Below are 24,589 nucleotides of genomic sequence, written 5' to 3'. Positions count from 1 at the left end.
TTGAAAGCCCCCAATGAATTTGCCTCTACCACCATACCAGGCAGTGCATTCCAGGCATCCACCACTCTCTGAGTAAACTTACCCCTCACATCCCTTTTGAACCTAATCCCTCACACCTTCAATGCATACCTTCTGGTATTAGACATTTCTACCCTGGGAGAGAGATACTCTCTGTCCACTCTATTTATGCCTCTCATAATCTTGTAAACCTCTATCAAATCTCCTCTCAGCCTCCGGCACTCCAGAGAAAACAACCCAAGTTTTTACATCTGCTTCCCTTTTCTTTTTGACTGAATTAACAATATCTTTTGATATCTAATTTGCTTCTACTTTTATTTCCTTTTCTCCTAATCTAACCTTATCTTCCTCTCTTTATTTTGCTCTCAGTTGCTGAATTTATGTCAAATTCATCCTGATAGTTCCTTATTAAGATTCAAAGATTCGAAATTCAAATTACATTTATTATCAAAATTTGTATACAAAATACAATTCTGAGACTCGTCCTCCTGCAGGCAGCCACGAAACAAAGAAACACCAAGGCTACAACATTCAAGAAAGCATCAAACACGCAACGCATGAAAAAAGAACAAACTGCGCAAGCTGCAAAAGGTGAGCGAACAACACAGAGAACATCAAACATCAAACCAGGAGTATTCACTTTAGTTCCGTTCAGCGCTGCGCCGCTCACCAGTGCAGGGCATTCTTCAGTCGGCATCAACTGCCCTGATCAAACCACTCAAAACCAGCAAAAAAAAAGAGGAACCAGGATCCAGGAACACTTGCAACATGAACCTCAAAGTCTCTCAAAATGAGACCACAGCCCCTCTGATCAACCCTGGCAACGTGGATCCCAAGACTCCTGCACTTTCCTCCGACCAGCTAGCGAGAGGAAGAGGTAGACTGATGAGGCGAAGGCAGATGTCACCAAACATCTTCCATCCACTGCTCTAATCCTCAACTTTACTCATTAACAATTCTTCAAGCTGTGGTTCAGTGAATACTCAATTTCTTGTTCTTTGCACTCAAGTGTATCAAGTGGCCAGCTACATTGGCTTTCTATTGACCACAGACAATTGGAGATAAGAAAGCAAGGGGGAAAGTGCAAAAGCTCTTAAAGCCTGGGATAAAATAATGAAAATAAAGGCAACGAATTGCAAATATGGCAGTTTCTGTGGACAGAAAGTTAGCTTACTAATAGAGCGAAGGTGTGAGAACTCTGGGAGGTTAGAAGAAGACTGGAAAGTAGCCAGAAAATTACATACTGTAGGTCAAATATGTTCAGTTTTTGGACAAAGCAATTAGCCCAGAGGTTTTAGTCTGGGAGAAGATTATTCATGGGGAACAGGAAATGCAAAGTTACAGTCAACCCTGAATTGAAATGATTGTAAGGAATTAGCAGGAGAATGAAATACCCTTAAATTGGTCTCTTTCAGTTCTGTGTCTTTTTGTATTCTGTGTCTTTGCCTGTTCTTTCTTCTTGCATTTGGTGCAATCTGTTAGCTTCTTTATGTGTGAGGGAGGGGGGTTGGGGCTTGGGGTTTTATGTTCTTGCTACCATTTGGCGTGATTAGTTGTTTTTTTGTGTGAGTGAAGGGACCATTCACAAGATGAGTTTTTGATGGTTCTTTTTTGAACCATCCCCATGGTCTTCTTTGCTTCATGGCTATCTGGAGCAGACGAATCTCAGAGATGCATGCTGCATACATACTTTGAAAATAGATGAACCTTTGAATTTCTGTAAAGGATCTCAACCTTGATGAGGCTGTAGACTGTAGAACATTACAGAACGGTACAGGCCCTTCAGCCCACAGTATCATGCCAAACTTTTAACCTACTCAAACTCCAATCTAACCCTTTCCTCCTACATATTCTTCCATTTTTCTGTTCTTATGTCTGTGTTTGACCCACAGGGAGACAGAGGCCAGACAGGAGAAAGTGGTGCACCAGGACTCCGGGTGAGTGCACCTCATCTCCCCATCTCTAATGTGTAACAGGCCTTTATTTATTTCATTTAGAGATGCAGCGTGGAATATTCTCTTCTGACCCTATGAGTCACACCACACAGCAAACTCTGATTTAACCCTGGCCTAATCATGGGATAATTTATGATGAACAATTAACTTCCTAACTGGTACATCTTTAGACTGCGGGAGGAAACTGGAGCACCCGGAGAAAGCCAGCACATTCCATGGGGGGAACATACAGACTCCTTCCAGATGATGTCGGAACTGAACTCCAGGCACTGACACCACGAGCGTCGCACTAACTGCTGCACGATTGTGGGTGGGGAGAATTCACTCTATTGTGTGAAATACACATCCCAGGCTACTCCAATAGTACCTCGTGACCTCCACGACAGACAGATGCCGGTGTTGTGTGCACGGTAGCGTAGCGGTTAGTGCAGTGCTATTACAGCTGAGGGTGTCAGAGTTCTGAGTTCAATTCTGACATCATCTGTAAGCAAGTTTGTACATTACGGTTAAATTGATGGGTTGCTGGGCAGCATGTCTCGAAGAGCTGGAAAGGCCTTTTCTGCACTCAGTCTGTAAATAAAATCCTCATTATGTGCCTTGTCGTATGACATGGGAGATCATGGTCTTTCCTTGACCTTGTCTATGCTTGGCAGGTGTTCCTACAGAAGTGGTTTGTCATTGCCTTCTTCTGGGCAGTGTCTTTCCAAGATGGGTGACCCCAGTCATCATCAATACTCTTTGGAGATTGCCTGCCTGATGTCAGTGGTTGCATAGCCAGGACTTGTGATATGCACCGGCTGCTCATACGACCATCCTCCACCTGCTCCCATGGCTTCACATGACCCTGATCGGGGGCTAAGCAGGTGCTACACCTTGCTCAAGGGTGACCTGCAGGCTAGCGGAGAGAAGGAGGGCCTTACATCTCCTCTGGTAGTGACATATCTCCACTCTTCAAAATAAAATAAAAATCCTGACATAGAGGGTCCCCCTAAATCATGCACCATCCTGAATTTGAAATATATTACCATTATGTATCACTGAGTCTTAATCCTGGAACTCTTCCCACCAAGAGCGCAATGGGAGCAGCTTCACCTGAGGGCTGGAGTGGTTCAAGCGTAGAGCTTACCATCATCTTCCCAAGGGGTAGACAGGGATGCCCAATAAGAGCTTATGGTTATGTCGGGAGGGCAGATGTTGATTTAGAGATCACACGGAAGCAAAGCAGTTAGCACAATGCTTTACTGAAGCAGTTGTACAAATGCAGTTCAATTCCTGTCGGTGTCTGTAAGGAGTTAATACGTTCTCCCCTTGATCATGAGGGTTTTCTCTGAGTGCTCCAGTTCCCTCCCACATTCCAAACATGTACAGGTCAGGATTATTAAGTTGTGGGCATACTATGTTGGAAGCTTGGCAACACTTGTGATCTGCTTTAGCAAATCCTTGCTGATTTCACTAGAGGCAAATGAAACATTTCACTATAAGTTTCCATATGACATAGGAGCAGAATTAGGCCATTTGGCCCATCGAGTCTACTACACCATTTCATCATGGTTGATCCAATTATCCTCAGTCCCAATCTCTTGCCTTCTCCCTGTGTCCCTTCACTCCCTAATCAATCAAGAATCTATCAATCTCTGCCTTAAATATACATAAAGACTTGGCCTCCCTAGCTGCCTGTGGCAAAGAATTCCACAGAATCGCCACTCTCTGGCTAAAGAGATTCCTCCTCATCTCCATTCTAAAAGGACACTCCTCTATTCTGAGGCTGGGTCCTCTGGTATTAGACTGTCCCATCAGAGGAAACTTCCTCTCCACCTACTCTATCGAGGCCTTTCACCATTCAATAGGTTTCAATGAGGTCACCCCTCATTCTTCTGAATTCCAGTGAATACAGGCCCAGAGCCATCAAACACTCTTCATTGACAACCCATTTAATCCTGGAATCATTTTCGTGAACCTCCTTTGAACCCTCTCCAGCTTCAGCACATCCTTTCTTAGACAAGGGACCCAAACCTGCACACAATACTCCAAGTGAGGCATCACCAGAGCTTTATAAATTTTCAATACTACATATTAGCTTTAGTCTCTGGGTATGCTGTATATTACAGCATTGGGAATGTCGATGTGCCTACTGAGTGCTTAGAATACAAAGATATCCAATTCTGTCCTTAATACTCATAATCTAAGTGTTGTAAAGTTAATTTATTCCTTAAGTAGAATAACAGCAAGAAATTGGGGAAAGTAATGGTCGTATCTATCAGTCTGACTGATTAAAACTGAGTCCCACTGAATCTGTAACTGGGTAATATAAAACTCTTTATTCACACAGCAAACCTCCAGGAGAGGGAGTTCAGAACAATCCAAGATAATCTCACTCTCTTGACACAATATTTTCTTCTTCTTCTATACACAGTAACAATAAGTAACTAACTTCCGTTTCAATTGCTACAATCACCTACTTTAACATTTCAAATATAGTCAGGTAGACTTACATAATTACATATTTACAATGGTAGCACGTCTAAATTCAAGTTCAAGTTTAATTGTCATTCAAACATCCATGAACGCCCATGAATACAGCCAAACAAAACAGCATTACTCTGGGGCCAAAGTACAAAACACAGTATAGTCACACACAGCTCAATATAGCACATATAAGGTAGGAAGCACATACATTAATATACAGTCACACAAAAAAAACATAGTTCAAGTCCCACAGTCCATGAACGTTGCAGCAGTCTGCAATCGAATACAACGCACCTTGTTTTCTGCCAAGCGAATGCTGGTGGGGGGGCAGGGGCAGTACCAACTCCAGCATGGATGTCATTTCTCCCTGCCTCCAGCACTCAGCCCAACTGCAGTGCCTCGTCCTAGCCCGAAAATAGGCGACACCATGGCCTGAGGCCTAGTCGTCTCTACAACTGAGCCCACACAGCTCCCCTGCCATTCGCTAATAAACCAATGAATTGAACCTGCAGCATTCCACAGCCCCAATGTCCAGCGGAGTCTTGCAATCATAAGAAAAGCGACTAAGAACATCACTTGCTGTTAGACGACACACATTTTTCGTGCACTGATGCCTCTCCTGTCACAGGCAGCCTCACAGTCCACGCCTTCAGTTTCTCCGCCAACAAGGACTCTCGCTGATGGGTAGACCTGCAGTACTTTAAGTTCTTAATGCCTGCTGGCAGAACGGCCAGAACCCCAATGAATATTCAGTACTGATGACTGTTCCAAAAGCCTGCAGACACCCCTTTTGTTAGAGCGTTGTAGAATGGCTGCATGAATATACGGCCAGAAGGGTGAGTGGCACAGTGGAAGGAGCACACCTTTAACAATGTGCTAATTGCAGGAGCATTCACCTGTTGTGTTTCCCTGTGCGGTTTCAATGGGACGGAGTTGGAGTACAGTAATGGGTTTCACTAGCCAGAAAGTATCAGGTGGAAGTTGGAAAATGTTCACTGATTGAGAGTCCACTTGAAATAATCACAGAATGTGGAAAACCCGTGCCAGTCACAAATAACTTGACTGGGTTAAACAGAAAACACAAGGGTTTACCAGCTCTAGTTAAGTAAACGCAGGCGCTCAGGAAACCTAAAAGCCTGACACTCTATGGCTCGCCGCAGTGGCCGCAGGTCTCCTGACATGGTGAGGAAGGGGGAAGCAGCCAGAAAGGCCTGTATATAGAAAGGGCTTGCGATTAATTATATTGTTGGTTATTTGCAGGGAGAGAGGGGACCATCTGGACCACCAGGCGTTAAGGTAAGTGACTTCTGACTGTTCAAAGACAATGCCAGCATTTCATGGAGCTTGGTTCCTTTGTTACAACCATTGCAACACCTCAAAAGTACTTTGTGGAATATAGCACACAGAAAATACTGGAGGAACTCAGCAGGTCAAGCAGCATCTGTGGAGTGTAATAAAGAGCTGACATTTTGGGCCGAGACCCTTCATCAGGACCTGATGACGTCAGAATCTTACTGATGTTCTGATGAAAGGTCTCAGTCCAAAATGTCAGCTCTGTTCTCCTCTCCATAGATGCTGAGTTCCTCCAGTATTTTGTGTGTGTTACTCTGGATTTCCAGCATCTGCAGAATCTCTTTGGTTTGTGGAATATAACATACTTTCAAATGACCTGAGGTTGTGAAAGGGGCTATAGTCATGTAGTCTCCCCCCTCTCCCCCTACCTTTCCTGTCTTTGACTTCCTCTCATTTTCTCCTTTCTCTTACTCCCTGTTTCTCTCTATCCATTTTCTCCTTTTGGTAACCACCTCTTGCCTCCCTCTTCTGTAATTTTCCCTTGTTTAAGGAGTAACAAAACCTGTTTAGTTAAGTTACGGCTGTGCAGTCCCACTGTGGTTATGGAACAATTTACAGCACCAGCATTCAGGGTTCAGTTCTCTAAGGAGTTTGTACGTTCTCCCCGTGACTCTGAGGGCTTCGTCTGGGTGCTCTAGTTTCCTCCCACAAGACGTACGGGTTAGAGTTTGTGAGTTGGAGCATGCTATGTAGGCACAGGAAGCATGAGATGACAAGCTGCCCTCAGCACATCCTCAGACTGCGACGCAGAACAATCCATTTCACTGGATGTCTCGATGTACAAGTGACAAATAGAGCTCGTAGATCTCTGATGTAAAAGAATGAGTGACTGTGACTCTTCACCTATCTTCACTCTTGCAAGGATTAGCTTTATTCGTCATATGCATATCAAAGCAGACAGTGAAATGGGTCCTTTGGGTTAACAACCAACATAGTCTGAGGATGAGCTGGGGGCAGCCCACAAGTGTCACCATGCTTGCCCACAACGTACTGACCCTAATCTGCGTGTCCTTGGAATAACTTGGAAAATGTGTAGCTCAGGTGGTTGGTGGCCGGTTTGAGTGGTTCTCCGATCTTGACGGTTTATTTGCGACCGTTTCATCACCGTACGTGGAGACATCACCATTATGTCTCCTTGTATGGTGCTGAAAACAGTTGCAAATGAATTGCCTAGATCGGAGGACAGCTCGACCCAACCATCCCTGAAATGTGGGAGGAAACCAGAGTACCCGGAGGAAACCCCGACGGTCACGGGGAGGACATTAAAACAGCTGACAGACGGTGGCAGGAATTGAGTCACAGTTGGATATTCCTGACTGCTGTAAAGGTGGTGTACATGGATGCTGGGCTGTGCATTGTGGGCATGCTAAGCTGGGGCTGGATTGTGTGATGACACGTGTGTGTGTGTGTGTGTGTGTGTGTGTGTGTGTGTGTGTGTGTGTGGGTGTGAGAGAGAGAGAGATAGAGACAGAGACAATTCCTAATGTACTTTGGTTTCTGCCACCCTTTTGGAAAGTACTAATTTTCTGCTGCATACCCTTCCTGGGATGCTAAATGATGCAATCTGATTCTTGCTTATTAGAATCACAATAACAGTTCAATATTTCTCTTCTTAGGGTGACCGAGGACAAGTTGGACCACCTGGTGTCCCAGGGTCAGCTGTAAGTATTGTCCTGACCTTATCTAATTCTCTTTGAGGTCAAAGGTGAAAAACATAATGAGGGAGAAAGCAAATCAATGACAGATAAGGTGAAATAAACCAAGAACTGGCAATCAGAAGCTGTAAAAAGTCATCTTTGGGAGGAACAAAAACTGATTGATGAACTCAGTGGGTCGGGCAGCATCTGTGGAGGGAAATGAACAGTTGATGTTTCAGGTCAAGACCCTGTTGCTAAATCTGGACAGATGAAGGGTCTTGATCTGAACTGTAAGAAGTTTTTTCTAAAAGTAATTGATCCAAATGTTGTGGGATTTTCAGGCAATATGGATGCAGTCATTGCATGCAAACATGGTTTTCTTATTGGGACACCTCTCCTCAAATGGTTTGACTTTTGGATAAGAACTTGCTGCTGGTAGTTGAACATTGCCCACAGTATACCGTCAGAATAGGTTCTTATCATATTGCAGCACGTGTGCTGGCATTGCAGAGCGTTCAGAGGAGGTTTACAAGAATGATCCAGGGAATGGAAGTGTTAACGTATGAGGAGTGTTTAATAGCTCTGGGCCTGTACGCATTGGAGTTTAGAAGAATGAGGGGGGATCTCATTTAAGCTTATCGAATACTGAATGGATAGAGTGGATTTGCAGATGATGTTTCCAATAGTTTAGGACCAGAGGGCGCAGCCTCTGAATAGAAGGATGTCCCTTTAGAACAGGGGTGATGAGGAATTTCTCCTGGCAGAGGATGGTGAAACTGTGGAATTCATTGCTACAGATGGTTTTGGAGACCAGATCATTGGGTATATTTAAAGCAGAGGTTGATAGGTTCTTTTTAATAAGGGAGTCAAAGGTTATGGGAAGAAAACAGGACAGTGAGGTTTGGAGGGACTATTCAATCAGCCATGATGGAATGGCGGAGCAGACTCAATATGCCAAATGGCCTAATTCTCCTGCTATGTCTTATGGACTTACAGTATGTAACTTGTTAATATCATGTGTACATCCCTTTAAAGTCTGTTATAAGTGATCATCATAGATACTTGTCTTGGAGTGAACCACAACAAGGACAGTTTCTTGTTACACAGCTTCTCATTGCTGTTAATTTGTGAAGCTGACCATTTTCCAGTATCCTATGGAGGTATTCAGATCGGTCCTAGCAAATGAAGGCCAAGATGGTGCCGATGAACCACGGTAACATTCTGCGGGCTATGTACACTGTTTGTCTGTCCTGTCAGTGCAGTCTGTCATTGAGGCTATTGTGGTTATTGGATTTATTGAGTATGCCCATAAGAAAAGTACATATATTATCAAAGTACATATATATTACCATATACATATATGGTGACATATAAACTGTATATGCATTGATAATAAATTTACTTTGAACTTTGAAGGGCCATTTTTAAGAAGAGCACCTGCTCGCCTTTGACATCACTGAGTTAAAAAAAATTTCAGAAGTCACTGAGTTAATTTTGTCTGTAAATTGGTAAATGTGCAAAAGTCACTCAATGTGATATTGAGTCCACAGTATTGTAATGAATAGCATTGAAATCATATAAGACAAATAAAGAACAATTACTAAAGTGGAGAGTGAGAGTGAGAGAGAGGAAACTAGCTCTTCCATTTGTAGGACATCAGATTTCTGAATCTAACCATATTATGAGAGCTTGTTTATACATACAGATGTCTATACATTGGGAGCTGGTAATCTGGGATAGCCTGTATATAATAACAAACATTCCCCTGAACTTGGCAAGTCAGATGTTCCCATGGGATGTTGTGTGTTATTCCTCCAATAATTCCAGAATGTTTCTTTTTTATAGGGGTTTCCGGGTTCCATTGGACCCAGAGGTGAAAAGGTAAGGACATCTGTTGTAAAATGTTGGGAGAAATAGAAAGAGCCCCCAACACAATATTTATCTATTTAGCAATATAGCATAGAGTAGGCCTTTCCGGTTCTTTGAGCTGTGCTACCCCGGCAACCCCTGACCAACTGGATTAACCCTAATCTAGTCACAGGACAACTTACAATGACCAGTTTGCAATGATCAATTCACCTACCTGGTACATCCTTGGACTGTGGGAGGGAATCAGAGGATCCGGAGAAAGCCCACACATTCCACGGAGAGAATGTACAGAGAATCTTACAGAATGGCACCAGATTTGAAAACCATACTCCGGAATACCCCACCCCACCCCCGAGCAGTAATAGCATTGCGTTAACTGCTACGCTATCATGATGCCCTTTGGCCCATGATACTGTGCCAACTTTTTAACGTGCCCTAAGATCAATCTAATCCTTGCTCCCTACGTAGCCCTCCATTTTCTGTCATCTTTGTTCCTCTCTGAGACTTTCCCAAAATACCCCTAATGTATCTGCCTCTCCCACCACCCCTGGCAGGGTGATCCATGCACCCACCACTCTCTGTGTAAAATAAACATGTTTGTCATGTTTATATGTATGTAGTGCCACAGTAAAAGGCTAAATTTTGTGGCTTTTGTACCCTGTGCGTGTGTGCCTTTTGGGGATTGCTGGGTGGTGTGGATCTAGGAATTGAAAGGGCTTTTCCTGCGCTGTATTTCAATAAATAAATCAATTCCCTTTCTATTTGTCTTTGTTGGGGAGATCCTCATGAGGTCAGCTGTCCTGAGTCGTACCTATGCATTTATTAACAGTGCTCATGTATCTTCTTTACAGGGAAGTGAGGGACAGAAAGGAGAACCAGGACAGACTGTAAGTTGCATGGAAATTTGAAATAAGATAACGACTGGGGTGGTCTTGAAAATAGCTCACTCCCCCAATTCTTTACTGTTGCCCTGTGTATTGTTCCCTCTCAAATAATTCCTCATTCCCCCTTTCAATGGCTTCATTGAATCTGCTCCATCATCTGTTTGTCAGAGAGTACTCCTTATCACAGAGTACCACACACAAGATGCTGGAGGAACTCAGAGGTGAGGCAGTATCTACAGTCGACATTTCAGGCTGAGACCCTTCTTCAGGACAAGATGAAGGGCCTCGGCCCGAAATGTCTGCTGTGTAATCCCTTCCATATTTGCTGCCTGACCTCCTGAGTTCCTCCAACATTCTGTGTGTGTTGCTCTGGGTTTTCAGCATCTGCAGAACCTCTTGTGTTTATGATTTGCTGCTCCTTATCACATTAAAAAAACTGTCTTCGTTCTATCGGCAAATAAAACAAAGAACTTCACTTGGGGTCCTATCAAGATTGAAGTTTATTTACCACGTGCACATCAAACTATACAGTGAAATGTGTCATTTGTGTCCACAACCAAGATTGTGCCCGCAAATGTCACCCCACATTCTGGCAACAACGTACCATGCTCACCACACTTGACAGAACAACACAGAAGACAACAAGCAACAGATCAACAGCTCCAAAACAAGCCCTCCATCCCAATATCTCCACTAAATCACCTTCCGACGCACTCTTCCGCTGCTCCAGTTCTACTGTTGACAACCTCTTCAAAGCCTTCCTCACTGTTTACTCTCTGAAACCTTCATGGAGACACACTTCCTGAGATATTTTGTAAGACTCTGCCGGCGCTCCTCTTCCGCTTTGAGGTTAACTCCACTGCCACCAGTAAAATGATTAATGAGTCAAGTCAGATGCCCAGCTGTCTCTGACTGTGAATCTACTCTTTTGTCTCACTCCAGATCCCCGGTCCAGCTGGAAGTAGAGGTGATCGGGTAAGTAAAGCTACAGACCCTTCTTTCTATTTCTGACCTTTCCTAGCATGAGTTGTACACCTCTCAGTCATTTTTGGAAGAGTACGTTGTGAGCAAGGGTAGCACTAACTAAATGGGGAGCTGGGAGTGGAGGGAGAGTTGGGGCTGCTTTATCATGGGTGGTTCAACCTTTCTATCACAGGCAGCTCCACCTTTTGAGGGTGAAGCAAACCCTTCCATTGGCCAAGGTGTGTTCCCAAACCTGGCTCCTGAGTAGTGAGGCTTTACACAGCGCAGGCCCTTCTCACCAAGCCTTCAAAGTCTTCAACAACAGGCCAAGCCCTGCTCCCTAGCATAGTAGCTATCTAAACCATTAAATTATTGGAGTCTTTACACCTGTTACCAACCTTCAAAACCTTACAAATTTGTTCTTTCATTTGTTATGTACCATGCCATATGACATAGCCATGATTGTTCTTGGCAAATTTTTCTACAGAAGTGGTTGCCATTGCCTTCTTCTGGGCAGTGTCTTTACATGACGGGTGACCCCAACCATTATCCATACTCTTCAGAGATTGTCTGCCTGGCGTCAGTGGTCACATGACCAGGACTTGTGATGTGCACTGGCATGGAATGGAACAAACAGTCAATGGTTTGGGCTGAGACTCTTCATCATGGAATGCCTCCAGCCCTCTGCCTGCTCCTCCCCACAAAGTGCTACATACTGCTACCTATGTCATTTAGGCCTGGGACAGAAGGATTGTGAGTCACCTTGCCAACACAATTACAGGCGCCCAGCAGCACAGCCAGCTGGGAACAAGTAGGGGAGGGGTCATTAAATGTAAAGCATGAATTTTGTGAAAACTCTATCTAAATAAAGACTGGCAAACAAACAATGTACAATTTGGCTTCTTTTGCACATTGGTATGAGCCGGTAGTTATTTACATAGAGTTTTCATAAATTCTATTGTATGGAAATAGTGGAGAGTGGTGAATATGTGTAACCCACTGCCAGGGTGGTGATAGGGGCATTTAAGAAACTCTTACACAGACACATGAATAATTGAAAAATGGGAGGGCTATGTCGGAGGAAAGGGTTGGATTGATCTTAGAGTAGTTTAAAAGTTTGGCACAACATTTTGCCTGAAAGGCCTGTACTGTACTGTTCTATTGTGTTTCTTTATTTTCCTGTAAACGATTGCAAGAAAATGAATCTCACGGTAGTATGTCGTAACATATACAGTACGTACTTTGATAATAAATTAATTTTGACTTTGATTTTGCTGAGGTTTCTGTAGGAAGTACACACTAGTTAAACTTGTGACGGTCCCCAAACCTGACTGCACTTGGTGCTGCCTTATCATTGTCTGCGCCACGCACTTACCTTTGTAATGGTTGCTTTCCCCTCTGCCCCCAGGGTGAACAAGGACCCCCAGGAATCCAGGGGCAGAAAGGATCGAAGGGACACCCAGGAGACAAGGGCGAGAAGGTGAGCAGCTGCTGATTGGCTGAATTTTGTGACTTCCACATAAGTGCAGATGGAGCGACCTCCCCCTCCCAGTTGACATGTAGGTCCAGGGCCCACTTTACTGCTGTAATCAGGTCATACTCGGGCTGGAGGAGCAAAACATCATATTTCATCTAAGTGGCCTCTAACCCATTGGCATGAACGTTGATCTCTCCAACTTCTGGTTGTTTCTTTTTTCCTCTTATTCCCTCTGATTTCCCTCTTATCCCTTCCCTTCTCCTCACCTGCCCATCACTTCCCTCTTATACTCCTCCTCTTTCTCTTTCTCCCATGGTTACTCTCCTCTCCTATCAGATTCCTTCTTCTTCAGCCCTTTGCATCTTCCACCTATCACCTACCCCTTCTTACCTCACCCCCTTCTCCCAAGCCCACCCACCTTCCCCCTGACCTGGTTTCACCTGTCACTTGCCAGCTTGTACTCCTTCCCTTAACCCCACCTTCTTATTCTGGCTTCTTCCTCCTTCCAGTCCTGATGAAGGGTCTCGGCCCGATACGTCGATGGTTAACTCCCCTCCATAGAGGTAGTCTGACCTGCCGAATTCTTCTAGAATTTTCTGAGTGCTACCCTGGATGCTGCTCCCAGTTTGTTTTTCGTGTTCTGCAGAGTGATAATTATCTTCACGCCCTATGATGTGAATTATCTTTGCTTAGGCTCCTGTTTGTAAACTTCAGAGCCCAATTGCTTCTGGAGACTCTTTTTGAAAGAAATCAATAGTCTTGGGCCTTGCTCAGTTAGGTAACTCAGGCCTAGCTCAGTATGGATGGGTAGGGCCGAAGGGCCTGTTTCTATGCTGTCTGATTCAATGCCAGATGGTGAACGACACACCCACTAATTTTAAGATCTGGCATCTTGGTCTGGTCAAGCCAGGTGGACTCCACCTCATCCAGTCCAGATGATTGTCGACTCTTTGGGGATCGCACAAACCATGGCTGAATTACTTTGGCAGTTTGGTTTTTATCTAATGGCTCCTTTATTCCTAATCACAATCCATCCCTGGAATGCTTCATAATATTTATCTTCTCTTTCGACAGGGTGAAACTGGGTTTGGCATCCCCGGACAACGAGGACCCAAAGGGGACCCAGGTGACAGAGTGAGTCTTAATCTTGAACTTCCACTCAAGATGGTACCAAGCTGTGGTCTTCACTGAGGTCGTGGCTCAGTCTTAGCCATTTATTTAAGTTGGTAGAGATGGTGTTGTGAACAGAGGGGGGAAGTTAGAGGTCAGGTTAGGGCTTACGGCCAGGGATGTGAAGGAGTTAAAGGTCAGGCCAGATTCTAGGCTTCCTCTCTGAGCTTGAAGACCAACGACATGGACATGTGACAAAGGACATACACGGTCTAAGTTTTCTTGTGTTCTGTGCTGCTCTGCTGAACATTGTGGGCCTGCTATGTTGGTTCTGGAATGTTTGGCAACACTTGCAGACTGCCCCCAGCACATCCTTAGACTGTGTTGGTTGTTAACGCAAACGACACATCCACCGTATATTTTGATTTACGGGCAATACAGGAATGAACCTGAGTCGGGGTCTTCAGTATTCGCTCAACTACAAACATAACAGTGCACAGAAAGAGGCCATTCTTTCCGAGTCCACTCCCACAGCTACTTCGCAATAGCCTGGTGAAGCTTTCACCAATTCCTGGTCAAAATTCTCAACTTTGATCCACCTGTCACCCACCGGCCCCTGTCTCGGCACTTCTCCCTCTTGTCCTTATATCAGTTATCCTTCCTCTCCACTCTCAGTCCTGATACAGGACTTGAACTTGGAACATCATCAGTTCCTCTCTCCCCTGCAGGTGCTGCTTGACCAGCTGACCTCCCCCAACATCTCACGTTTTGAACCGACCCTTCATCAGAAGGGTTGTCAGGCTCTGGAATATCCATCTGATCTTAGTGATGGAACTCAGCAAACAAGCGATAACAGCAAAGGGTCTGAAACCATCTGGAATTGAACAGATAAATGTGATCAAGGATGTTTAAGAGGAGCAGAATTGAGCCATTCGGCCAAACGCGTCTGCTTCGCCATTTGATCGTGGCCGATCCATTTCCCGCTCAAACTCCTATTCTCCTTCCTTTTCCCCATAAACTTTCACACCCTGACTTATCAAGCATCTATCAACCTCAGCCTTATGTACACCCAATGACCTGGCCTCCGCAGTCACCTGGGGCAATGAATTCCACAGATTCACCACTTTCTGGCTAAAGAAATTATTCCTCACCTTCATTCGAAATGGACGCCCCTCTATTCTGAGGTTGTGCCCATTGATCTTAGACAGACCCACTTTCGGAAACATCCTCACCATTTGTTCAAAAGGAGAGTAAAACCCTTGCACAGATTACATAGGTTAAATGGCTTGTCTCCAATGAGATAACTCTATCACCACAGATGGACTTCCTGGTTGGTGCTGGATCCTGAACATGAGCTACAGATGCCGGCAAGTCTCATTGAGGTATAGCAGGAGAAGCATGGCCAGTTCTGTGCACCAGAGCTTAGGAAGAAAGTGAGAGATGGTTCTCGAGATGAGGAATTTCATCTTCTGATTTAGATCAATTATTTTTGCTTCAGGAAAGGTTGAGCACCTGTTTGATAAAGGTACACAAGGCCAGAGTTGCTATGTACATGAGCAGATTGGCCAGGGAACCCAGCTATAAAATCTAGGGCAAAGACTCAAGGAAAAAGATTTTTTTTATTTGACATTAGTTGAGATCTAGAGTTTCACTGTCTATAGGTCTGGTGGAAACAGAGCCTACTGTGAGTTCCCAAAGTGGATTAGGTGCCCGAGGAGAATAATGTGGAAGGCATAGAGCATGGGGGTGGGACTGATAGTTACACAAGTGGAGTGACATGCATTGGGCCAAATGGACTTCTGTTGTGCTGAAACATCTCTGTGATTCAGTGATTAACATGTCTGTGGTCTGTCCCCACCCTCCCTTTAGGGTAACATTGGACTCTCTGGTAGGCCAGGAGAAAAGGTAAGTGATTATTGTGGCAATGGAAGCCTTGACTGTTTCCAAAGACCCTGCTTTTAAATGGTGGTTAATGGCCACTTGTTTTGCAGGGAGAAACTGGATCACGGGGAGAGAAGGGGGAGCCTGGTAAAACAGGACCACCTGGAGGGTTTGGACCCCAGGGCAAAGAGGTGAGGGTTTTGTAAAGCTCACCATTTTAGATTGCTTCAGCCAGTGGTGAACCATCTTCTTGAAATGCTGGTGACATTCCTGTTAAGGAAAATGCCTTTGTCAGATGACAATATTTTTCTAGTGTCAAGATGCTTAGGATGTTGGTGGTGGTGGGAGGGATCTCCAGGGTTGGTGTTATCATCACCTTTTACCCTTGTCCTTCATACTGTCATAGAACACTACAGCACAGAAAAAAAGCCTTTTGGTCCATCTCTTCTGCACCAAACTATTATTCTGCCTGGTTCCATTGACCCCGCTCACTTGCACCATAGCTCTTGATGCCCCTATGTCCATTTCTCTTAAATTTCTCTTAAATACAGGAGATTGAACCTGTATCTATCACTTCCTCTGTTAGCTCATAACATACTTGCACTCCCCTCTGACTGAAGAAATCCTCCCATAGGTTTCCCTTACATATTTAACCTTTCACCCCTAACCTATGACCTCCAGTTTTACCAGACTTCAGTGAAAAAAGCTTACTTGCATTTACTCTATCTATATCCTTCATAAAATTTCTATTGAAACTTCCCTCATTTTCTTACACTATAAGGAATAAAGTCCTAACCTTTTCAACCTTTACCTATAACTCAGATCCTCATGTTCCAGCAACATCGTTGTAAGTTTTCTCTGCATTCTTTCGATCTTATTGATATCTTTCCTGCAGACAGATGACTAGAACTGTATGCAATACCCCAAATTAGGCCTCACCAACATCTTATACAACTTAACTATAACATCCCAACTCCTGTACTCAATACTTTGATTTATGAAGGCCAATGTGCTCTCTTTTTGACCCAATCTACAGTACATGTGACACCACTTTCAAGGAACTATGGATCTGCGCCCAGATCACTCAGTTCTGCCACACTCCTCTGTGGGTTGTGTATGTCCTACCCTGGTTTGGGAGGTGCAGTCAGATGAGTGCTTTTCACAGATGGCAAAGAGCCACATGAACTAAATAAATTTCCTTGGATGCTGCTCAAATTCTGGTAGAGCGATGTACTCCCATGGGATTGTTTCATGAAATTGAATGGTCCTTCCTGCACAGATATGCCTTGGTCATATGGATACTCAAAATGGGAAATGGTTGGATCTCCATATTTTGCAGAAAAATGTATCAGATTTAAAGAGAATAGCCCAAGCCATCTGGGTTTTATTGTTCTGGCTCAGAGGGGTAGTGAAAGGATGAGAGGACTGAGGGCTGAATGTTGGCCTAGACACTGGGCCTGCTTATCCTACTCTTCTCTGTGCCATGTGGGTGCAGCGTTCACCCATTCACAGTGATAGGGTAGACAGGAACTGAACCAGGCTGAACTGGTTTAGCATCTCACCATGTCCTTTCTGGCACTCTGTACCGACCGAAAGTGCAGATTGGATGGGTTCCATGGCTCACTTGTGTTTGTTTGTTTCCAGGGCGAAAAGGGAAACAAGGGAGAAGACGGAAGACCAGTAAGATCCTTGTTAAAACTCCTGTATCTGGAATTTTAAACTGTTCCTCTTCCTGACACTAGTCATGAAATAACTAAGCAATTGCCTTGTCTACTCTTTACCAGGGAGACACAGGACCGCCAGGGCGCACTGGAGAGAGAGGACTTCAGGTAACATCTCTACATCCTCTAACTGACTGCACTTTATTTCATACAGTCATAGAGCACTACAGCACAGAAACAGCCCCATCTAGTCTCCGTCTAGTCCCATCGACTGCACCTGGGCCACATACGGTCCTCCATAAGGGAGGACCTAAGGGAGCTAGGGCTTTACTCTCTGGGGAGAAGGAGGATGAAAAGGGACATGATAGAGGTATACAAGGTATTAAGAGGAATTGATAAAGTTTACAGCCAGCGCCTCTTCCCCAGGGCACCACTGCTCAGTACAAGAGGACATGGCTTTAAGGTAAGGGGAGGGAAGTTCAAGGGGGATATTAGAGGAAGGTTTTTTACTCAGAGAGTGGTTGGTTTGTGGAGTGCACTGCCTGAGTCAGTGGTGGAGGCAGATACACTAGTGAAGTTTAAGAGACAACTAGACAGGTATATGGAGGAATTTAAGGTGGGGGGTTATATTGGAGGCAGGATTTGAGGGTTGGCACAACATTGTGGGCTGAAGGGCCTGTAATGTGCTGTACTATTCTATGTTCTATACCCCTCCCATCTTAGTGCTCATCCAACTATTGAAATCGAACTCACATCCATCCATTCCACTGGCAACTTATTCCACATTCACACCACTCTCTGAGGGAAGACGTTCTCCCTCAGGATCCCCTTAGATGTCTCACCTTTCATCCTATGACCTCTAGTTCAAGTCTTGCCCATCCTCAGTGGAAAATCTTGCAAACAGCTAGAAAAAAAATGAGTGGAAAACAGAGAATATAAAACTCTAAAGTCCGCAAGTCCTGGCAACATCCTTGTAAAATTTTTCTGCACTCTTTCAATCTTATTGATATCTTTCCCGTAGGTAGGTGACCAGGATTGCACAGAATACTCCAAAAAGGTTCACCAAAATCAGAATCAGAATCAGGTTTATTATCACCGGCATGCGACATGAAATCTGTTAACTTAGCAGCAGCAGTTCAATACAATACATAATCTAGCAGAGAGAGAAAAAATAATAATAAATAAACAAGTAAATCAATTACATGTATTGAATAGATTTTTTAAAATGTGCAAAAACAGAAATACTGTATATTTATAAAAAAGTGAGGTAGTGTCCAAAGCTTCAATGTCCATTTAGGAATATGATGGCAGAGGGGAAGAAGCTGTTCCTGAATTGCTGAGTGTGTGCCTTCAGGCTTCTGTACCTCCTACCTGATGTAGCAATGAGAAAAGGGCATGTCCTGGGTGCTGGAGGTCCTTAATAATGGACGCAGCCTTTCTGAGACACCGCTCCCTAAAGATATCCTGGGTACTTTGTTAGGCTAGTACCCAAGATGGAGCTGACTAGATTCACAACCCTCTGCAGCTTCTTTCAGTCCTGTGCAGTAGCCCCTCCATACCAGACAGTAATGCAGCTTGTCAGAATGCTCTCCACGGTACAACTATGGAAGTTTTTGAGTGTATTTGTTGACATACCAAATCTCTTCAAGCTCTTAATAAAGTATAGCCACTCTCTTGCCATCTTGTATAACATCAGCATAACATCCGAATTTCTATACTTAGTGTCCTGCTTCATGAAGGCCAATGTGCCAAAACGTTTTTTTTTAATATGGCCCTAGCTATCGGTGATGGCACTTTTAAGGAATTGTGCATCTATATTCCCAGATCTCTCTGTTCTACTATACTCATCAAGGCCCTACCATTCACTGTGTAAGCCCTTCCATTCACTGTATTAGTCCTACCTTGGTTTGTCCTCCCAAGATGTAATATCTCACACACGTCTGCACTAAATTCCATCTGCCATTTTCCAGCTGTTTTTTTTTAGCTGATCTAGATCCTGCTGCAAGCTTTGATAGTCTTCCTCACTGTCCACTCCACCCCCAATCTTGGTGTCATCTGCAAATTTGCTCATTCAGAGTACCACATATCATCCAGATCGTTGATTTAGATGACAAGCAACAAATGACCCAGCACCGATCCCTGTAGCTTAGCACAAGTCTCAGGCCTCCAGTCAGAGAGGCAAACATCCACTGCCACTCTCCCACAAAGCCAGTGTCAAATTCAGTTTACTATTTAATCCTGAATATCAAGCGACTGGATCTTCTTGACCAGCCTCCTCTATGAGATCTTGTCAAAGACCTTGCTAAAGTCCATTAAACAAAGAAGAGTTTTCTCAAGTAGGCTATCCTTACACGCAGTGCAAAGGAGATTTACAAGGAGTTTTCAGGGCTTGTACTGAGTTATAAAAAGAAATTGAGCAGGTTGGAACTTTTGGCATTGGAGCATAGGAAATGAGGAGTGAGATATGGTGTTTAAAACATTCAGGGCAAAGACAGGGTGAATGCAGACTGTCTTTTGCCCAGGATTGGGGAAATCAAGAACTGGAGGGCATAGGTTTAATAGGAACCTAAGGAGCAACATTTTCACCCAGAGGGTGGTCAGTGTATGGAACAAGCCAGAAGAAGGGCTGAGGCAGGTACATTGACAGTATTTGGACAGACACATGGATAGGGAAAAGGTGTTATAGCCAGGGGAGGTAGTGGGGATAAGCTCCCACTACTTATTAAATGCTCCCAATGGTGTGAGACTCAAATAGCCTCTGACAGCCAAGTCCCGCTTCTGCCTTTCACGTGTGGCTGAGCAAGTAAGCCCAGCAGAACTGTTTCTACTGACTGAAGAAGGAGCAAAGGCGGGTTACTGGTGCCTTAGACTGAGTCACTTCAGGCAGATGGCGCTCATCAGCTGTGGTTGGCAGCAGATCTAGGAGAAGGAAAACTCTGATCTCAAACCTCCGCTGCTTTGTGGCTATACTCACTCATGCGGCTTTGGGAGTAAACCCTGAGGAAAAAATCCAGAGCTGGAATCCCTAAGACAGTCCTACATTGAGTTCAACGCTGACTGGCAACTCCTGGGATGCTGCTGGTGCCAAACTGTATCGGTCTCTGCTGTTTCTTTAAGTTCATCCGATGTGTGGAGCGGGGGAGCCTGCTGCATGGGCAAAGCTTGCTATCCACATTTGTACTGCCCTGGCTTGTGTATCTAGACAACTAGGACACTACATCAATGGTAGACCCTGACTGACAGAAGCCAAATAAAGAGATATGAGCCAAGTGCAGGCAAATGGGACTAGATTAGAATGGAATCTTGGTTGACATGGAAGAGTTGGGTCGAAGGACCTGTTTCCATGGTTATGACTCTATATATCATTTGTTATTTTCTAGTGTCATTATAGTTTTAATATCACACTATAAAACTGAGAACAAAACCATTCTTCCTGATTCTGAAGGTCCCTGATTGTAAGTAAAGCCAACTTTTTAGGAATTTTAAAAACTGATTCAGCAGTTCACACGTGAGGTTGTTTGAAAATATATCTAAAGTGGACATCGATCTTGTTTAGATCAAAGGTTATGGGGAGAAGGCAGCAGAATGGGGTTGAAAGGGATAATAAATCAGACATGATTGCATGGTGGAGCAGATTCGATAGGCTAAATGACTTATTTCTGCTCCTTTGTCTTGTGGTCTAAAATGTTCTTCTGGTTTTTAGGGTTTCCCGGGAGCTAATGGTCGACCAGGAGAGAAGGGAAGTACTGGCGAGCTGGGAGAACCTGGGAGAAATGTGAGTTGTGTCAAGCTGACTCTGAGTTTACTCCTGGATCCCTCCGCTGTCCCGCCTGGTTCACTGCAAATACGCCATTCTTTCAGCACATTCATGTCAATAATTTTGTTCTTCTTTCATTGTGCTTTAGGGAGTTAGAGGCCCCGTGGGCCCGAAAGGAGACCAGGGCGAAAAGGTAAGAATATTCTGGGTATTAAAATAGAGGATATTGGAGAAGTACAATTACAGAGAAACTGCTGAGGGAACTGATGGCGATCTGAAAGCAAACCCGTGAAATTCCCAGTGTGACCTCAGAATCAGGTTTATTATCTCATCTCCTTCTACTTTAGGCCAGGAACTTATCAATCACCCCGATGAGTTATTAACTTCAAACTTTCTGCATAATCACTCAAAGAGTTGAGCTGCATGTGCATGTAATGAGAGCTGTATAACTCATCTCCTTCCACCTTAGGCCACAAACTTATCAATCACCCATTTGTGGACACTTTCTGGAGGTCCAGGATCCATATGCTCCATGACTGCTGGACTAGGTGTCTAAATGTAGGAGGGATTATGTTGTAAAATAAATGTGCTAGGTTTTCTAAAATTGACCCCTTCTACTTTAGGCCACAAATTTATCAATCACCCCTCATACTTCATGATATATGCTGGTGATATTAAACCTGATTCTGATTCTGCAGCTTCCTTAAGCTAAATAACTTAGCCAGTGTAGTCTGCTTTAATGCAGACCCAATTAACATAGCCCCATTGTCTTACACTGCAACCCCTGAGCAATTACTACCATGCTATGGTCCGTCAGTCTGTGCGCCCACCTTATCAAACAGACAGTGCTGTTTACTTGCATAGTTTTAACTTCAGATTGATTATTTTTTGCAATTTGCATTAAGAACTGAAGACTGGTTCCTGTTTATGGGAAGAAGCTGAACAAGGAATATTTGCAGAAGTTTAATTTTGTCATAAACAACTTTGACCCTTAAGAAAGGTCATGCTGCTGTAGTAGAAAGCAAATGTTAGCAATAAGCCTCTCAGTCCCTGAAAAGTGAATGTCCATCATAACAGCAGAATTGTGGTTAGAGTAACACTATTACAGCACCAGTGACCTGGGTTCAGTTCCAATGCTGACTGTATGTTCTCCCCATGACCATAAGGGCTTCCTCTCAATGCTCTGTTTTCCTCCCATGTTCCATGTTAGTAGGCGAATTGCTGACATGGGTGCAATTGGTGGCGCAGGCTCTTTGGATTGGAAGGGGTTGTTACTGTGCTGTATCTCTAAATAAAAAAAAAGATTGTATGACCAAAACAATTCAACCAACAAACCAACTATACAGTGAATAGGCCCCCTGGCTGGTCACTCAGAAGCATGCATGGTCCTAAGCTCCACGCTGGAGTAGTTGGACAGTGGGTACTGAGGAAAAAAGTGGAAAAGTATTAATTTAATCTTTTCTTTCTTAATCCAGGGATCAAAGGGATCTCCAGGCCTTCCAGGACCTCCAGGAAAGATGGTAAGTAAACAAGTTCCAATGGGAAAAGTCTTTGTATTGAATTTGAGTTGACCTGCTTGACTTCTAAGCTGTCGGCCTGTTAGATATTCTATAATCATCAAAAGGTTGTCATCTTAGTGGAACGGGTGACTTGAGTTAAGGTCAGTCCAAGAAGACCCATCAGCTGGAGGAGAGAAATACAGAGTTACTGACTCAGAGGATATTCCCTCATCAGGAATGAGATAGTAGTGATAATATCGGTAAGGATCAGGCACATGAGGAGGGTTGAGAGAAGATGTTGGACATGAATCAGGCTGAGCCCTGGGGAACGAGTAAAGGAGAGGAGAAGGGATAAATAATAAGACTGGGGTCTTGGTGTAGACGGGTGTGTGTGTGGATTGTCATAGACACATGTTGGATTATTTTTTCAAAGACACACCAGCGTGAAGGCTGTTGTTACTTAGCTTGAATAAGAGCGTTAAACTGCGGGGGTGGACAAAGCAACACACATGCCATTTTGGACCCTATCACAGGGAAGCCCGATAGTTGGCCAGCTACATCGCATGAGCATCTGCAGACAGGAAGATGCGATCACGTTTGATTTAATAATTACCGTAATCTTGAAGTAGCGAAGAGCGTGCTGCAAACGATATTTTGAGATATTTGTAATAACTGAACTGTGATATGAAAATATCTGTGATTTCTATTGGTGACACAAGGACCGCTAATATTACTGTGGTTTGTTGCCTACATTCATCATTGATGGAAATGCTAAATTTCAGTTAGAGGTTAGTGAAAATAAAGATGGAAAATTTTTCCCATTCAAGTTCATGGACCCCTGGAGTTTATCCACAGATGCCCGAGGGCCCAGGTTAAGAACCCCTGCCCTAATATATGCATCTACCACCACCTTTGGCAGGGTCCTCCACCCACCCACCACTCTCTGTTTAAAAAAAACTACCCCTGACACCCACCTTCTATACTGTTCTCCAATCACCTTAAAATGATGCCGTCTTGTATTAACCATTTCCACCCTGTGGAAAAGTTCCTGGGTACCCACGTGATCTGTGCCTCTTATCTTGTGTGCTTCTATCAAGTCTCTTTTCATCCTCCTTCACTCCAACGAAAAATTCTCTGGCTCACTCAAACTGTCCTGGTAAGACATGTTGTCTATTCCAGACAGCACCATGATAAATCTCCTCTGCAGGTTCTACTGTAGGTGAACCTTCAGCCACTGACCCTGTCAAGCAATCTTTGAATCTAGTGAGAAGGAAGTCATGAAACTTCGCAGTCAGTTTTAGGATTCTGGTCGTGAGGATGTGGCTGGACTTGGTTGACACTGAACTCTTCATCTCCTCTTGTGCAGGTCGACAATGGTGAAGGGGTGCCAGGTTTTAAAGGACAGAAGGTAATGTTTGCTGTTCTTACTTGAACTTTCGTATCCCCCATGAGGCACCAATCCTGGGTTTTGGATTGTTATGTATTGCAGCTACATTAGGTTATTCAAGAAAAAATCTTGTACTAATCTTTGTCTCACAGCTGGATTCGAGCTGGATTCAACAAGTGATACTTGTCTCATCGTTGCGATTCACATGTTCTCAGGAACTCCCCTCTGAAGCTGCCAAACTGTATTTTATTGTACCTCTAGATTATTAATTGATGTTAGCCCTTATTTGGTTCACAAATGCCCTTTTAGGACGTTAACCTGCCATCTTTACAAGTTCAGTTAATCAACTGAGATCATGGGATTCTTTAATAGAAACACAGAGTACAATAGTGGGAAGAAGCAGTCAACGTTTCGGGTTGAGACCCTTCATCAGGACTGACGAAGGGTCTCAACCTGAAACATTGACTGCTTCTTTCAATGGATGTTGCCCGACCTGCTGAGTTCATCCAGCTTTTTTGTACGTCTTGATTTGACCACAGCATCTGCAGCGCACTTTGTGAGTACAATAGTGGGGCGGCATGGTAGCATCATGGTTAGCACAACGCTTTATAGTACAGGCGTCTCGGGTTCAATTCCCACTACTACCTTTAAGGAGTTTGTACCACATGGGTT

General features: G+C 44.1%; 1 protein-coding gene across 1 annotated transcript in view; it reads left to right on the top strand.

The window, feature by feature from the left end:
- The window catches only part of col7a1 (collagen, type VII, alpha 1), a 320,662-nt gene that overhangs the window by 165,641 nt on the left and 130,432 nt on the right, over positions 1-24,589 (top strand). The window contains exons 47-62 of the mRNA XM_059943970.1: positions 1,911-1,955; positions 5,700-5,735; positions 7,409-7,453; positions 9,275-9,310; positions 10,150-10,185; positions 11,125-11,157; positions 12,554-12,625; positions 13,697-13,756; positions 15,602-15,637; positions 15,724-15,804; positions 17,258-17,293; positions 17,398-17,442; positions 20,978-21,049; positions 21,180-21,224; positions 22,507-22,551; positions 23,897-23,938. Of these exons, the coding sequence (XP_059799953.1) occupies positions 1,911-1,955; positions 5,700-5,735; positions 7,409-7,453; positions 9,275-9,310; positions 10,150-10,185; positions 11,125-11,157; positions 12,554-12,625; positions 13,697-13,756; positions 15,602-15,637; positions 15,724-15,804; positions 17,258-17,293; positions 17,398-17,442; positions 20,978-21,049; positions 21,180-21,224; positions 22,507-22,551; positions 23,897-23,938 (765 nt within the window). The remainder of the gene's footprint in view (positions 1-1,910; positions 1,956-5,699; positions 5,736-7,408; positions 7,454-9,274; positions 9,311-10,149; positions 10,186-11,124; positions 11,158-12,553; positions 12,626-13,696; positions 13,757-15,601; positions 15,638-15,723; positions 15,805-17,257; positions 17,294-17,397; positions 17,443-20,977; positions 21,050-21,179; positions 21,225-22,506; positions 22,552-23,896; positions 23,939-24,589) is intronic.

This window comes from Hypanus sabinus, chromosome 19, assembly GCF_030144855.1.
Source record: "Hypanus sabinus isolate sHypSab1 chromosome 19, sHypSab1.hap1, whole genome shotgun sequence".
Lineage (NCBI taxonomy): Eukaryota > Metazoa > Chordata > Chondrichthyes > Myliobatiformes > Dasyatidae > Hypanus > Hypanus sabinus.
Note: the sequence above shows the minus strand (reverse complement) of the source record. Positions and strands in the feature narration are given on the sequence as shown.